The sequence below is a fragment of the Petaurus breviceps genome, unplaced genomic scaffold (genome assembly GCF_028583685.1).
Source record: "Petaurus breviceps papuanus isolate PSGF00001 unplaced genomic scaffold, PetGlider_PUasm1.0 79, whole genome shotgun sequence".
Classification (NCBI taxonomy): Eukaryota; Metazoa; Chordata; class Mammalia; order Diprotodontia; family Petauridae; genus Petaurus; species Petaurus breviceps.
This window is the reverse complement of record NW_027186523.1, coordinates 8,176,999-8,194,645: the sequence shown is the minus strand read 5'-3', so window position 1 is coordinate 8,194,645 and position 17,647 is coordinate 8,176,999. Positions and strand designations below refer to the sequence as shown.

The window sequence follows — 17,647 nt, the reverse complement described above, 5'->3', positions numbered from 1 at the left end:
GTGTGTGTGTGTGTGTGTGTGTGTGTGTGTGTGTGTGTGTGTGTGTAAGCTTCAGGAGAGAAATAGTTTATTCCAAAAGCAAGGAACAACTGGTTGTTTAAAATCTGTTTTTAAAAGAAAGGAAAATTGCTAGAAAAGAAAGCACCTTAAACAGTAGTAAGGAACAAGGAGTTAGGTTGAGAGACGAAATAATTTGAATTTTTCCATTTTTCAACCAGATAGTATCACTTAGACCTTTAAATATCTTTTCAGGAATATAGTACTTATTAACCTAGTGAAGAAACCTAGCTATCTAGCAAACCTTCTTTTAACATCCGTTCTATGTGTGGGCATTTATTCTTAATAGGGTGTGCTTATCACCCTAGCTCATCATGGAGCTTACTCACTTGTCCATAAAAGTAACATGTGATAGAATATTTTCTCGAGTTACCATTTCTGTTTTATCGTTTGTTGTTGTTTGGTGGTGTCCAGCTCTTGGTGACCCCATTGACCATAGCATTCCAGGTCCTTCTGTCCTTTACTATCTCTTCGAGGTCTGTTCAATTTAGGACATCAGAGTTTGTTGTGTGTTGTTTTCATGACACCATCTATCCATCTCGCCCTCTGTTGTCCACTTTTACTTTTGCCTTTCAGTCTTTCCCAGCATTGGGGTCTTTTCCAGCAAGTCCCATCATCTTGTTATGTGGCCAGAGTATTTAAGCTTCAGCGTCAGTATTTGACCTTCCAGTGAATAGCCTGAATTAATTTAAGTATTGACTGATTTGATCTCCTTGCTGGCCAAAGGACTCTCAAAAGTCTTATGTTGCATTAGCCCAGAGGTAAATTATAGGAAATGTGACTTTCCAGAGAGTAAACAACTGGATGCAAAAAAGGAACTCTTGAGTACTTGAAAGAAAATTAAGAGAAATTCCAATTTTGTTATTTTGTCATCATCCCAAGAATTTCCTGACTACATGTGCCTGAGAAGGAATTACTTCAGAAGGGCACTTGATGTGTATTTCAGCAGAGGGCACCTATCCACCTCCCTGACCTCCCAAAGATGTGTGAAGAACTGATACATTTAGGGTATGTTTGGCTTGCTGTCTGCTACATCAGTCAGAGAGATATGGAGACTAGAGTGTCACCTTTAATACGTTTGACCCCCAGCACAAGAGTGGGATTGTTCAAGAAAAGGGTCTGAATGTGTTTTGCCGATTGGGGGCTATGTACAGGTGGACCAGTTTGTCCTGACGAGACTTCCCTGCAAGCTGACTTGTTGGACTGTTTACATCGTGTTAGCTTGGGTTCAAAGGCTAGAATTGTCCTATTTTCCCAAATTCTGAAAGCTTTATCAAAATAATTCTCTCTGCTGTCTCCTGCTCTGTACTTGTTTCCTTACAAAAGCCATTTCCAGCTTTGATTAAGATATATAATATTTTCCTGTCATCCTGAAGTATATTTGAGAAATATGATGGTGGTTTGGAATTTGGGTTTACTCATGTACTTACTCCTTTTGTGAGTTAGAACTTCTTCACTGAGGTACTGCTGTGTAAAAATGTTATTCTGAATTGCTACTGGATTTATGAATTCCTAAAGTCTTGAAATAACACTTAATGAATTGCCTGGTTTTAGTCAAGGTAAGAATGCCTTGAATAGATGCTGAGTTCATAGGGCTATCTGCTGTAGATTAAGATCTGCCCCCTTATATTGAAAAACATGGCTATTTGATTGATGATCGAGGGAATGGCTTAATTTCTCTATTTCCAGAAAGCTTAATGTTCAGAAGTTTATTAAAAGGAATTGCTTTATAACACAATGAAGTATATCTGATCTCAGTTTGAAACTAAAAGTCAAAATGTATAGATAGGGGAGTTTAGCATTTATTAAGGATTAAACACTAACTTTAAGGTTAATAAAGGGTTAGATCTTTTTATTTATTTTAAATTGTTTATTATTGCAAAGTTATATCATTTGATCCTCACGACAATCCTTGGAGGTAGGTATTATTATTATCTTTGTTTTATGAATGAGAAAATGAGGCAGAGGTTAAGTGACTTGCCCAAGGTCACACAATTAGCTAGTTAGTGTCGGAGACAGGGCTTCAAATTCAGTTCTCTATCCATTGTGCCACTTAGTTAATACGTGTAATGTGTTGAACATGTAGTGGAAAGATTTAGAACTTGTTCATGAGTCTTGACGAGCACCAAAGAGCACCAAGACAGATCATTTCTCCCTTGACATTTGTTATTGCTTGTTCTGCATTCTCGAAGAGGACCAGGACATGGGGAAGTGATACCATGACTTAAAATTGAATTGGATTAAAGTGAGGCAGGGCTGTGCAAAGTCACCAGCCTCACTTTCTCTTCTGGAGCCATCTGGGTTCATTGGCATGATGTAGATCAGGACTGGAGATTTATTCTCCATCAACAAACATTTTTTTCTTTTTTTCTTTCCTAGAAGCTATAGTGGTTTAGCTATTCTTTTCTTATGTGCTCTTTTAAAGGGACGAATGGCTGGTGGCAAGGAACAGCAACATTTTTGAAAAGTCTTTGTGAAAATCTGTGCATAATTAATAAACAAATTTTTCGTATAATTTCACAAGATTATGAGAAATGTTCATGCAGAATTTGGTTAAACAATTTTACAAACAGGTGTGTGTGTGTGATACTTTGTTGTATGTGAAATATAACCCAATCTGGAGCCATTCCCTTTGGATCCTAAGACACTCCCAAACCTTGGGGATAATCTTTGATTTTTCTCCCTGTCTTTGTCTCTTGGTCAACAATCAAATTTTGTTTATCCTTCCTTTTATCTCTTCTTCATTCATAGTGTCACTCCCTCCTAGAGGGTTCAGGTGCTGCCTGATCATTTTAACCAATTCTCTATTGGCTGTTCTAACATTGCATGCTTTACCCCCTCCCTCTGCCCACCCCTCCACCTCATCCTTTGCTGTCTCAATTTAACCTACCACCTTCTGTCTCTTCAGTGGCTCACTGTTGGCTATGATATCAAACTTCCCAGGCTTTTGAAACCTTCAGTAATCTGTCCCTACACTTTCTTTGTACAAGAGAACATCCCTTTTAGTTCTCAACCCTCTGATTTATGTTTTCTGTAGTCAAGTTTGTCCTCGGCAAGCTTTTCCATCTCTGACTTTCTATAGTATCCGTCGTCTGTGCCCTCTAGTTCAGCAATATCTAATGTACTGGTTTGTATTGAGATTGAATTAAAATAAATCCCAAATCTTCCTTTAGATGGTAAAGTTCTCAAAAGCAAGGTCTGCATCTTTCTACTCCTTTTTAATACCTGTGTGTAATGTTTGTTCCCAGAATAGATAAGTCCATAAGTATTTGTGGGGGATTCATTGGCCCCATTAGGGTCATTGAAATAGTGGTTGGACTGTTTGCTTTCTTTGTGTTTATATGTTTTTTCCTCACCTTTTCACAGCCATCAAAGAGAAGTACACAGACTGGACGGATTTTCTTATACATGATTTAACTGGCTCTCGAACAGCACCCGCCAATTTACTGGAAGGTGTATGTATTATGTATTATGTTATTTTATAGTTTGTTTTTTTTTATTGGGGTGGTCATGTTTTACTTGTGCAGATACTCTAGCTTAGGACCCCAAAATATTAAATGTGTTATATTTGGCATAAACAATTTAGATCTTGTGCCTTCGTGCATTTCATTTGGAGTACACAGATAGATTTGCATGAATCTTGGCCATGTATCCTCATGGCAATGCAGAATCTTCGTCTACAGTAACCTGCGCATCAGTCACTACACTACTGTAGTAAAGATGAGGCTTACTGTCATATTCTGTAGGACCTCATGTTACAACTGAAATTAGACACATTCTAGTGCAGACTCTTGGATTAGTTTAATAAATGGTTCCATACTAAATATTTTATTTCAGAAGGATTACCCTGCGGTAAGATAGCTCAAGTGAAAATTAATAACTTAGTAAGCTTTCCATATGCAAACCAGAATGGAAATAGCTTACTCTGGTTTTTTTTTAAAGGATTAAGGCTAATATTAGACTTTTGGTATTAAACTATAGGTTGTGCTGAAGAAAATAATATTATAGCTGACAATCATGAGAGTGGATTTGGAAACATTATTTTGCTTTGATAGACTGTTGTGACAAGACATATTTGTATATTTACTATGTAAAATGAAAATAACAAAATTATTGTACTGAGGTATAAACCATTATTGGATTGAAAAATGAACTGCCAAATGTATATCATCTGGTTTTGCAGAATCTATCATTTAATAATCCTCTAAAAAAAAAGGTGAAGTGTTTTGGTTGGGTGCCTTTTGTACAAGAATACTAAAAATTGAAGATGCAAACTCTTTAGGTTTAAAAAAGGTGATATAGTGTGTGGAGTTTTGTCCTTAAGATATTTCTCCCTTTCACACACACACACACACACACACACACGTACATATGTGTATGTATTAATAAAATACATATATACATCTGTCCTCTACTAGCAAATGGCCATCAGTAAGTGACTTAATCATTTTGACATTTCTTTAAAAAAAAACACCCTGGAAAGCTCCAATTTTCTATTTAATTGATGACTATTGTCTTATTTGATATGATTAGAAAATCAAAATGTGTTAAAGATAGATAGCTTACACTACTCTTTTCCCTGCAAGGGTAATTATTTAAATACCTTTTAATGTGGTAACAATTCTTAATGAGGATTTCAGCTGTTGTAGGTTAAATAAACCAACTATCGGGTCAGTTTCAGAAAAGAAATAACTACACAGTCATGGTCTACAAATTAGTTAATTACTGATGGATATTAACCATGACAGAGACATATCTATGATATGAGAGAATACTAGGCTTCTAAAATGGTGCTGATCCTTAAAGGAATATTTTTTGAAGAATTGGGACCATGTCATTTTAACAGCCTCTATTATAACCATCTGCTGAGAGAGTAGTAGCCTTTTCTTTGTTAATGGATACGTGTTTTATGCTCCAGCCTTATTCTACCTCTTAAAATTAAAATTATCCTAAAGACATCTTTACCCAGATGGGGAAAGGGAGGTGGGGTGGTGATGGTGGTGTTTTGTTTGGTAAGAAATAAGTGCAAACTGTTATTTTCTGTTTACATGTGATTTTGTTGTTAGAATATAAAAATTGGCAAAATTGTGTGTGTGTGTGTGTGTGTGTGTGTGTGTGTGTGTGTGTGTAAAAGAAGGGAAGTGTGGGGGTTGGCTATGGAGAGGATGGGGTGGGGGGAAGGGAAACACCAGACTGTTTGATGATAGCTTGGATGGTAGTGTGAAAAAATATAATCTTCTGCTGTCATCTGTTTCCATGAGAAATCTCAAAATGAAGTTTAAAATAAGGAGTTTTGCTTCTGTTTAAACAGCCTCTGCGAGGGAAAAACCCTGTAGACCTCATTACAGTTGATTCCTTAATAGAACTTCAGGATTCTCAGAACCCCTTTCAGTACTGGATAGTTAGTGTGATTGAAAATGTTGGAGGAAGATTACGCCTTCGCTATGTGGGATTGGAGGAGACTGAATCCTATGACCAGTGGTTGTTTTACTTGGATTACAGACTTCGACCAGTCGGTTGGTGTCAAGAGAGTAAATACAGAATGGATCCACCTTCAGGTAAAGGTTAAAGCATGTAATAATGTTTTAATGTGAAAGTGTCTTCCAAAAGATTTTTCCCTCCTTGGAGTTAAATGAGTGAGTGTCCAGGTTCATTTTTTGGATCCTGGGAAATAAATTGATTAATGAAAAGTTTAAGACTTGACAAGGCCTTTGCCATCTATAACCATAAAAACCTTATTTCACATTCTTCTCAAATCTGTCTTGATTAAACAAGAAAAAACTGAGACTCAGAAAGGAGCCATTTTGAAAACTGGGTTTATAGTATCTACTGAATGATGTGCATGTAGCATAAATTTCCTAGCTTCTTTGTATTCTGAACACAGATTGCTGAAGGTTAAATATGCATTTTTAAATAGCTACTAAATACTATAATTTTAGAACTCAGTAAATACTATGTGATAAAGAGGGGCAAAAAACCACCCTCCTAAACCATTTATTAAACATATACTGTGTGTACAGTTCTTTCTAGCCACCCAGATATTGGAATTTACAGTCTTAACAGGAGATGAGAGATGGCAAATTGGTACAGTCAAAAGATCTGTGGCCAAATCCTGCCTAAATACTTATTACTTGTGTGACTTGGCAAATCGCTGCAAAATGAGGGGTTTCAACTGGATGATGGTCTTTGAGAATCCTTCCAAGCTCAAGGTTTAGGATTCTCTCAGAAGTTGCAACATCGTAGGAAATGAGATTGGCGATCTGTTTTGAAGAGAGTCAGAATAAGCCATTGAACAGTGTAGGAACATTGGAGCTTTTAGAGTTCTCTCCAATATTCCAGGAATTGTTATTTTGATGTCATTTTTTAAAATCAGTTATTACACAACCTATATTCAAACAGGTGCATAACGTGTGTATGAGAAGCACATTTATTATTGACTGACAGTATTATTCTTGGCAGTGAGACATTTTGCAGTGTCCCATTTAATGTCTCATAGCTTATGGACCTTATCAACATTTGGATGTGAAACTTTCAGTAAGAAATAAATGGAGTTATTGAATTAGAGATACAAGAGAAAATGTTCTTTCCTTTGGAAAAGCCTTCTTTGGAAAGAAACTCAACTTCTTGGGTTATTAATGACACCAGAGCGTTTTCCTTGGGTATTAGTTTCTTAAGAGAGGCAGCCTAGCAGTTAGATGATGTTGGCTTCAGAGTCAGAAAGAGCTGATTTCAATTCCTGCTTGACATCTATTGTTTGTGACCATGGGTAAATCACTTAACTTCCTAGTTCTGTAGGTAGCTCTCTAGGACTCTAAGTACCAGAACAGTTGTTGATCTGCATTAGTGGAGAATTTTTTTTTAACCTGGAGAAGTCACAGGGTCAGGCTTCTCCTTCAAGAGCTCCTCACATACTCCCTCCCCCAATTAAAATTATAAAAGGAATTAGCTATTTATACAGCTTTGATCATATAATACAAATCCAAATTTTTTTTTCTGTAGCTGTTCCCAAGGGCTTTTAATTGGAAAATATTTTCTTCCTAGTTGTCTTCCCCTAAGCATTTGTATTCCTTTTAAAATTTGTGAGAGATTATAGAGACGTTAGATGGTATTTCATTATTATTGTCTTTGGCAACATTTTGAAAAGCAGCCAGGAAATCTATTTATAATCTGGGTAATTTTGGAGTATAATAACAATCCATTTCCATAGGCAAAGAGACAAAGGGCACGTCAGTATTATGAGGAAGTATCTAAGATTGGACCCCATGGAAAAGACATAGCTTAGCAGAGAAAATTGTACTTTGTGGCTGTGTAAATATCATTCAGGCTATAATTACCTTATAAAATTTTGGAGGAAATTCTTTTGCCATTTCAAAAACTGATTACCAAACAAAGAATTATGAGTTACTTGTTAAAATGTTTTGGGATTTTCCTAAAACTCTGAAATTATAAAATCACCTTCAGGTAGAAGGGATAGAAAGTGTTATCATGAGATATTTGTCTAGGAAATCTGTTGCCTTTAGCAGCGAATGCCTTTTTTAATCTTAAAAAATATCTCATTCATTTTCTAAGACGAATAAATGTAGCCCTTTTTTTTTCCTTCTGGAGAGCTCATGGCAGTTCTTAAAGATATGAGAAGAGCTGGTCATCATCTGAAAGTTTTCTTTCAACATTTTAATAGGAAGAGAGGGTGGGATGGGAGGAAGAGAGGAAATGGAAACGCAGTCTCAGCGCCTTTCAGTTCTCCAAATATAGTAATTACAAGATTAAAACTTGACTGTAATCTTATTAAGGCTATCAGCACTCATATGAGTTAGGAGGAAAGATATTATACTTGAATGAAAAATGGGAAAATCAAGGAATCAGGTTGTTCCAAGCATTTAAAAAAATTATTTTAAAGACAGGAACAAATGCAGTATTTACATTATATTCTCATTTCCCTTAATGCCAGAGAGGGTGAATTACAGTTACAGGTTCCCTTCAGGTAGCAAGGATATTGTATCTGACCCCAGTTACCATTGAACAATAGATGAATGTTGTCTTGTCTGAGCTCTCACTGGCTGATTGCAGGCAGGTAGGGAGATGTGATGAAGATAGCCTGTGGCTGGCCATCCTGCTATCTTCTATCCACAGAATTAACTATCTTTCCTCTCTTTGTAATTTAGTTAGTTTTTTTTTTTTCAGTTGTGTCTGACTCTCTGTGACTCCATTTGGAGTGTTCTTAGTAGATATACTGGAGTGGCTTGTCTTTTCCTTCTGCAGCTCCTTTTACAAATAAGGAAACTGAGGCACACAATGTTAAGTGAGTTGCCCAGGGTCGCACAGTTAGTAACTCTCTGAAGCCACACTTGGACTCAGGAAAATGAGTCTTCCTGACCCCAGGCAGGTGCTCTGTCCTCTGCATCACATTTTGTGCCCCTAGGGCTGTACAATAGGTGCTTAATAAATGTTCCTGATTGCTTGTAGCTTTGGGATGAACTACATTCATTCATATGTCTTTATTGTGTTCCCTGTTGAATAGAATTAGTCACCACTTTTTTGGTGACTTTGGTCTCACTAAATTTTTTATTGTGAGGGTGGTTGGGGCTAAACATTCTATTGTCATTTTATTCCCCCTCCTTCAGTTTTGTGCCTGAAATTCTTCCTCAGCATTTTTGGTCCTCATCTGCACAGTAGGGACATGAGGTTGCTTGATAGAATGTTACAAAGGTTGAGCCTTTTCTGCTCCCAAATAATCAGATTTAAGACAATAAGGCATGGAGGTGGATACTCGCCTTACTAGAGTCATTAAGATAGATTCTGGGGCCGGCTAGGTGGTGCAGTGAGAGCACCAGCCCTGGAGTCAGGAGGTCCTGAGTTCAAATGTGACCTCAGACACTTAATGCGTACTAGCTGTGTGACCTTGGGCAAGTCACTTAACCCCAATTGCTCTGCCTTCCCCCCCACCCCTAAAAAAAATAAAGATAGACTCTGGAGGGACAGTCATCTTGATGTTCCTGATCTAGCATTCTGGGTTTTTTTTTTTTATGTGTATTCTTTTTTTTTTTTCTGTTATCTCTAGAATGAGGGTTCCACCAGAACAATATGATGTCAAATACTGTCCTCTACCAACCAGCCTTCAAGTTAAACTCCCTCTTTTTAATAAAGGAATTTAGTACCATGCATTCTTCCTCATCGCTCTTACCCTCCTCTTTGGGAAATGTAGTGCACATGGTTTCCCCTTCAACCTCTTTGCCACACCCAGCTTATTAACCCCTTTTGATCCTCTTACCTTTCTTTTCATTCCTTATAAGCTGCCCCTACAACTGATCATACTTTATGTAGATCACCTGTGAATGTGTTGCCTATTCTTGTTCATGTCATGACTTCCTATCCTTCTATCTTTCCCTTACTTTAATCTGTTTTTCATTCTCATGATTACTACTCTACTGACAACTGACCAAATAATAGTGCATTGAGATGTCGCTCTTCAATCCCTTGACCACTCTTGCTTGGCACCAGTTAATTCCTGCTAGTCCTCCAACCCATCATCTTTCTTTTCTGTTCTGGTACTGCTGAGGGCCACTAGAAATCAGATAATCTGGCCAACTGAGTCTACTGAAGACTCATGCTATCTAGTGGACCCTGATTGCTACATATTGATCCCTTTTTTTTTTTCTTTTTCATTGATACTCTGTCATCTTCTCCTCTCAAGCCATCTAAGCTGATCCAGACACGACCTCCCTTTCTTATCCTTTTTTTTTTTCACTTTCCTCAGTACCCAGCAGACAAATCTACATTCCTGCCTTATTGAAATTCTTAAATCGATCTTACCACCCATATGCCTTCTGTTTCTCATCCCTTTTGTTGGAAAACTCCTGAAAAGGAGAGTCTACATTTCCTGTCCCTTCTGTCCATTCTCATCTCGCCCTCTTAAATTGAGATTCTGACCCTGCCACTCTACTGGAATCGGAACTTTCTTTGATATCTTGATTCCTAAGTGCAATGACTTCTCATTCTCCATTCTCCTTGACTCTTCAGCTTTTGACACTGTTGTTCATCAGTGGTTCTCAGATTGTCTTCCCTCCCTTGGCTTATGTGGCTTAGAGGCAGCAAGGTGGCCCAGAGGAGAGAGCACTGGCCCTGGAGCCAGGAAGAACCAAGGTCAAATGTGACCTGAAACACTAACTTTGCGTTAGTTAACACATTTATATGTGCCAGCCATTGTGCTAATATAGGGATTCTTCACCTTCTCTGGGCAAGTCACTTAACTTCTGCCTGACTCGGTTTCTCCATATGTAAAAATGGAGATGATTATAGCACCTACCTCCCAGGGTTGTTGTGAGGATAAAAAGATGATCTTTGTAAAGTGCTTTACAAAGCGCTATATAAATATTAGCTATTTTAAAAATTATTTCTGTGATTCTATTCTAAACTGGTTTTCTTACATGTCTGACCTTTCCAGTCTCTTCTGCTATTTCATTATACATCTCCTTCTGTCTGAGCATAATTTTTCCCTCTGACCTTGGTCCTCTCCTCTTTCTATACTCTCTCCCACTATGTTTTTGTCATCTGCTATGGTCTCAGTGTTAATTTCTATGCAGATTCCTCCAAATTGAACTACTTAACCCTATATCTCTTTCACGCTCCAGTCCTACCCCACCCCAGTTGCCTAATGGATATCTCCATCTGGATATTTCCCTGGCACCTCAAAGTCAACAGGCCCTAACTGTAACACACCATCTCTTCCTCCTCCTTTCCCTTATCTCTGTTCCTTCTCCTTTAAACTTCCCTATTTTTCCTGCTTATTGGGGTTGTTGGAATCATCCTTGATTCTTCTCCCTCTGTCTCTATCTCTCCCTCTCTCATTCTCCCCCTCTCCCTCCATCCCTCCCTCCTCATACTCCATTATCTAGTTACCCTGTTGATTCTCCTTACCCAATTTTTAGATTACTTTTGCCCTTTTCTTCACTCTCCTGGCTACCCGTTCCTCCCCCCCACCCCATAGTGGAGGTGCTCATCACCACCTACCTGGAGTATTACAGTAGCCTACTTATTATTCTTCCTGCCTCTAGCTTCTCTAACCCACCTCCATACAGCTGCCAAAACAATATCTTTTGGGTATCAGTCTGACCATGTCATTCTTCTGCTCAAAGACCTTTAGCAGTTCACTGTTGCCTCTGGGATAAAGCACAAGCCCCTCTGTTTGACATTTAAAAATCCTCTGTGGTCTGGCTACATCTTACTCATCTAGCCTTATTTCACATGCCTTTTTATGCATTCTGTATTCAAGCCAAATTGGATTGCCAGGTGTTCTTGCATTCTACATTCCATCTATTTCCCACCATACACATGCAAAACCAATTCCCATGTTGGTCAACAAACATTAAGCACCTACTATGTGCCAGGTGCTGAGCTCAGCACTGGGGATGCAAATATGAACGCACGTATCCCTTCCCTCTTTTGTCTCTCAGTATCAGGGCTCAGCTCAGTTGCTTAGTACCCCACCCTTCCCCCTTCCTGTTATTAAAATACTCTCTCTTCTCACATTTTCCTTTATTTACTTATCTAGGAGAAACAAGGGGGAAGAGAATAAGCATTTGTATGTGCCAGCCACTGTGCTAGAATAGGGGTTCTTAACCTTCTCTATGTCGTGGACCTCTGGGGCAATCTGATGGAGCCACTGGATGCCTTCTCAGAATAAATTGCCTTTAAATACATGAAAGAAAAAAATTTAGGATATGCAAAGGGCACCAATTACATTAAAATACAGTTATCAAATATACTTTTTTTTTTAAGCAATTGGGATTAAGTAACTTGCCCAAGGTTACACGGCCAGTTATTTTGTGTGGGTGTTAGGTATCTGAGGCCGGAACCGATTCCAGTCTCCCGACTCTGGGGCCGGCACTCTGACTCACTGTGCCACCTGGCTGCCCCAAATATACTTTTTAAAAAACCGTTGGACCTCTGGATAAGAACTCTTGTGCTTAGTAGAATGTAAGGTTCATGAGGACAGGGACTGCTTCTTTCGGTCTTGTCTTTTGATCACCATTGTCTGAATAGGCAGTATTATGTACTAGAAGGACAGCTGGGTTCTGTGACAGGCTCTGTAACCCTCGGTAGTCAATAACCTCTCAGTGCCCTATGCCCTTAATTGGTTGAGAGAGTTTCCTCACTGAATATTCCCTTTACCAATGAAATCACATTCCTTCCCCTTTAAAAAAAAATCAGAAACAAATAAAAAATTCAGTGCCGAGCATGGTGCTTTCCATATAGTATACCCTTAATCATTGTTCAGTGAATTGAATAGGACTGTTTGGTCTCAGGATTTTCCAAGTTTTATTTTTTTACACTCCTGCTTCCTGTAACATTTATTATAAAGCAGCCTGCCAAATCCTACAAAGGAAGATTGCCTCATTTTCATGTAGGCTTCTAGTTAAAGATGAATCAGGACACATTTTAATTGCTTATTACTTCCCCTAAACACACATTGACATGGTGCACTTTGTTAAATTACCTGCAACACTAGCATTTTAAGAAAATGCTTTATGCTCTTTTAACAGTACTGTTTATTGTCCATAAACTTGCCAGTGTAATCAAAATGCCTCTGTCTAATGAATTGCACACATGTGCAATTCTGCTTATTGAAACTATTAGGTGTTTAGCTTCTGCAGGTGGTTGAGTATAACTGACAACAGTGCAGTTAATTTTCACCTTTTAAAAAAAGGGAAATAAGCCCCAGGGTTAAATTCTGTTTTCATATGCAATATTCCTAGAAAGAGGACAGAGGGATATTTTCTGTGCACTGGCTGAAGCCCCTTTTTGGTTTGGCCTGATGATTTTCTCCCTACCTCCTATGACCTTGACCTTGAAGCTTTGGTCTGAGAAGAATTTCAGAAATCCCTGGTTTGGTGGGAGTTTGAAGACTGATCCAGTGTCAGAAATCCAGGATGAGCCCTACCCATGCTGTGCCTCAATGGTTGGAGAAGCAGAAATTGCCTATTAGACTGGTAAACTCGAGTAGCTCTTGGTCTTGCCTTCAATTCCATGGGCCTCCCCTCCCCTAAAAGGAAGTTCCCCCATATGAGTTACCACTTCTGCTAAGACTGGAGAGAGTGTCCTTTGTTTTCCAGAGTCCATGGGGCAGGGATGGGGATGGGGGTCTTAGCTTTCCTTTCTCTTTTTAATTCTTCACTACCCTCAAAAAGCATCCTGGCTGTTATACGTCATAGCCAGAATCCATTTAAATGTACAGCTCATCTTTGCTACCTTATGAGAGAATCCCAGGGCGTGCTATAACTAATTAATATAGCAATTGTTAATATAATTTTATTGTCATTATTTTGTATATTTTATTAATATCAATAACAATTATTAAATTATATGTATAACTAAAACCTTATAAATACATAACTTTTCATTAAGCACTTAGCTAGGCATAAAATCAGAGCATTAAAGAGTCTCTTGGGCATTGTTTACTTTTATTTCCTTTCTGGCCAACATGGCATTCCTTTAGCTATAATCCTCGGGGTCACTGCCATTTCTTCAAGTCTGTCTGGCTTCTAACCTAGGCCTAGACAGAGTGGTCTTGAGAGAAATCTATAGGCCCTTGGAATAGTAGAGTCCTTTTGTAGTTGCATCTTGGGCCGCCTCTTTGTTCCACTTGGAGTTGTTCTCTTGATGGTCCTTGACCCGATGACTTAATCTTTTAGGCTCCATTAGCAGGAATCCTGTTTTCTTTCGGACTCCAAAGGAGCCTTTTACTTCTTTCTCTCAGCTGAGTGACACATCTAATTCAGTGTTTTTCTAGTAAGCTGACTATTACCTTTACTTCTCCATTCTCATTCATTTCATTCTGTGTTCTTATTTTAGTTCTCTTTCTGAACCTAGTTTCTTTAAAAGGTTTCATATAACCTGGTCCTTTGCAGTAGCTAACATCCCAGGTCCAGCATTCCAGTCCCATGTTATTATCAGTACCACTGCAGGCTGATCCGTATCTGGCGTACTTACGTTTATAAGGTCCATACTGCCCGTGAGCATTTCACCCCAACTACCACTGGCTTCAGTCTGGTTACCCACCAAGTAAGATGTAAACCTTCTTGAACTGATATTGTTAGAGAGGCAGCACTTCCCAGTTTCACCCACAAATGATTGTCATTGTTCTTACTGTCACTGAAGATCTGGCTCTCTGAGAAACAAAAGACACAGGTGAGAAAGAATGCCTGTGAAGTTGTCACCATTTATATAAATCTGCATCCTACATTGAGTGCCAATTCTTTTTCATATGATATCAGTCCACCTATGATACCCCCTTATCCAGGCCAATGTGGAGGTCAGGCTTAATTCCTTTTATTGGTGGGGGGCAGGGCAATTGGGGTTAAGTGATTTGCCCAAGGTCACCTGGCTAGTAAGTGTTAAGTGTCTGAGGTCACATTTGAACTCGGGTCCTCCTGACTCCAGGGTCTGTGCTGTCTTCACTGTGCCACCTAGCCACCCCCAGGCTTAATTCTTTAGAGCAGTTTTGGATTTCTTACAGGATCTTCCAAGGTGTTTCAAGGCTTTTCAGTAACCACAATGTCAGCCACCAACAGGAACATGGAATAGTCTCACCATTGATAAGGGAATCAATCCCTCTTCAGCTTGGATTCTGCTCTGGATCTCCTCCACGATGATAGAGGCAAACTTTGTTCATATCTCCCCATTTTATTTCATTGAATGATATTTCAGATCAGACCTCATCAGGGAGGCCAGCTTTGAAAAACTACTAATATTAATATCCTTACAGACTCCAGTGAGGAGACAGGATGGGAACAATTGAACCATTTAGAGGAGCTGGAAGTCATTAACTACGATCCTTCTGAAAAGATGAAGGTTTGCCAGGCTTTTCCATCTGCCAGCCCCTGAATCTGCAGGCCCTCCAAACTTTACCATTTGCCCTTCTACTACCTTCATGATCCTTGGACACTACCATCTAACCTATTATTGTCCTATACATTTCTTGCTATCAGATACCTTGCTATCTAACTTAGAATTTTCAGACCTTTCTATCTGAAGCAGACCTGAAGCTGAACAGAACTCCTATTTAGAGTATAAGCTTTTTGGAAGCAGGGACTGCCTCACTGTTTGGAGTTTTTACCTCTAGAATATAGCACAGTGCTTGACATGTACTATTAGCAAATGGTTTATAATTTTTCTTTCCATTCATTCATTCGTTCATTCATCCACAAAAGATCTTTCAGCAATTTTTTGATATATGAATAGGAGGTAACTTGTACGAAGAAAGTGTTCAAGGTAGTGCTTTGATCTAATGAATCAAATGCTTTTTTAAAATCAACATTAGAGCAGAATGGAACTCTACATTTGTTCTTTCTCTCAGTTGTATGATGATAAAGATATGGTTTCCTATGTCATACCTTCTTATACTCTCTTCAGTGGGTTCTCTTGATATATGTATATAGATTATCTTCATAAAAAGTTGATGTATGTGTGAAAGAAGTCATATAAGACAGATCTTTTCCATACCTTTGGTATTTCCCCCTTCAGTTACTTCATGGTTCTGACCTTCAATACCCTTACAATTTTGTCACCACCATCAAATATATCTTCTATGTACACTTAGTCTAAGCTAGCTTCTTTTCCTTTGTTTTATTTAATATCATTTTCAACCTCCTTTTTAAGGACATCCAGGACAGTAATATTAGGGTCTAAATGTATTGGCTCTACTCCCCTTAATGGTGAGTAAAAGTTTGTTATAAAAGTATAGATCTGTTTTATTTTTCTTTTCTTTGCTGATCTTCTATTTTTCATCTCTAAATGCACTTGGAATTATTTCCTTGGGTCACCTGCAAAGTTTTATTTAAACCCTGATTTTATCTTGAACTGTATCTGCCTTGATTTATGAAGTGATACTGTTCATAATTTCCATCATCCTTCTCCATAAGGTTTTGCAAACAGTATTTTTCCCCCTAAACCAGCGTTGTCTTTTACTCCTTTCACTTGGCAATGAGTCAAGTGTGTGCTGACTGAGAAACCTTTTAGGCTGTTTTGTGGTTCCTTTGTTATGGTAATTGATTCTTATTGGAAAAATTTCTGAAAAAAATTATTGTAGTTTGTGGTCTGTGTTTTTTGTTCCATCCATATCCTCTTTTTTTTTTTTGGGGGTCACTGATAATATATTTAAGCCTGCCCAGATGGAGTTGTTTTAATTGGGCACCATATCTTTTTTTCTCATTTTTATTCTAGCTTTGTACTAATTTTGTACTTGGCTCTTACAAGTCAGTGGTCTGACTGTACCCAGACATATGATTCAGGAATGACTCCTGTTATCAGTAGTGAATCATTTCCTATCTGTTCAAATATAAACAGTTTCATTTGTTGCAGTATTATTTAGTTTATAATGTTTAGTGCCTACTGACCAATTTTGTTTTTTCTGGAAGGAAGTAGACAAGGGGCTTCTGTGTGGTCTTTTCATGTTTGGCCCCTCATTTTTTTTTATCCTTGATTCATATTTTCCACTATGTATTGTCATCTTAACCGATTTCTTCCCGGCTCTGAAGTCATCTAATATCAAATGTAGATATGTATAATTTGGAGGATCTTAGTGCATCCTTCATGGAGTTTTTTAAACCTTTTCAACCTCTTGAATATGGTCCATAAGCTGCGGTTATTATCATAGTGGTCTTATCATGACCTCTGCAATATAAGACGACCAAATATCCCATGGGGTGATGTTTCTTGTTGTCTTTGAGTGGGCATAGGATAAAACCAGCTCTACCAATTCCTTCCTTTGCCTTTTTCATAGAACTTCTCAGTCATCTGATTTTCCATTACTTGACCTTTCTGGTTCCATGTAGAGTGAGAATGTTAACATTGATAGGATTCAGTTCTTCTGGTAGTATGTTTACTCAGTGGTCATTGGACAAGACTCTTATTTTTAGATTACCAAACTGAAGTGCCATTTTAGTATAACCATTAAATGAGAGTTTTAGACTGTTAAAAAGGAGTTCTTAAATTTTTTTTGTATCATTGACCACTTTGGCATTCAAGAAACATACACACACATATCTTCTTAGAAAATTTTTAAATTAATAAAATACATGAGGGAAATAAATTATAGTGAAATGGTTATCAATATATTAAAAAACCCTAATTCACAGAATTCCTAGTTAATAGCCTTATCTCCATAATCTTTGATTCATAATTCTTTATGCCCTCTTTTCAGCCGTGTTGCCACTGTCACCAGAAAAGCTATATAAAACTGAGAGCCATTTTATATTTTTGTGTAGTGGGTTACCTTTGGCCAAATGACTAACTTACTGGTCGCGATCTTCATCCTCAATTAGGCTGGTCCCTGGAAAGCAGATTCAGACTCTTGCTGATAACATACTCAAAGCTTTTCCAGTATTAGAAGTCTTCCACAGCTGGTACTCCACTGGCAAAGCCTTCAAGACCCCAGGTTCACCTCCATGCCTCTCCAAAACATCAGAATAGGGCTTTGTTGAGCACATTATTCTATACTGAGAACAAATTAGTTAGAACTAATCTAAGTACCCTAGTGTAAAAAAAAAAAAAGATGCTTAGTTAATAATGAATAAAGCCATCACTCCAGTCTGGC

At 38.2% G+C, this 17,647-nt stretch overlaps 1 protein-coding gene across 1 annotated transcript in view; it reads left to right on the top strand.

Annotated features, from left to right (window-relative positions):
- The window catches only part of LOC138175814 (scm-like with four MBT domains protein 2), a 305,235-nt gene that overhangs the window by 154,433 nt on the left and 133,155 nt on the right, over positions 1-17,647 (top strand). The window contains exons 5-6 of the mRNA XM_069106316.1: positions 3,424-3,512; positions 5,369-5,615. Of these exons, the coding sequence (XP_068962417.1) occupies positions 3,424-3,512; positions 5,369-5,615 (336 nt within the window). The remainder of the gene's footprint in view (positions 1-3,423; positions 3,513-5,368; positions 5,616-17,647) is intronic.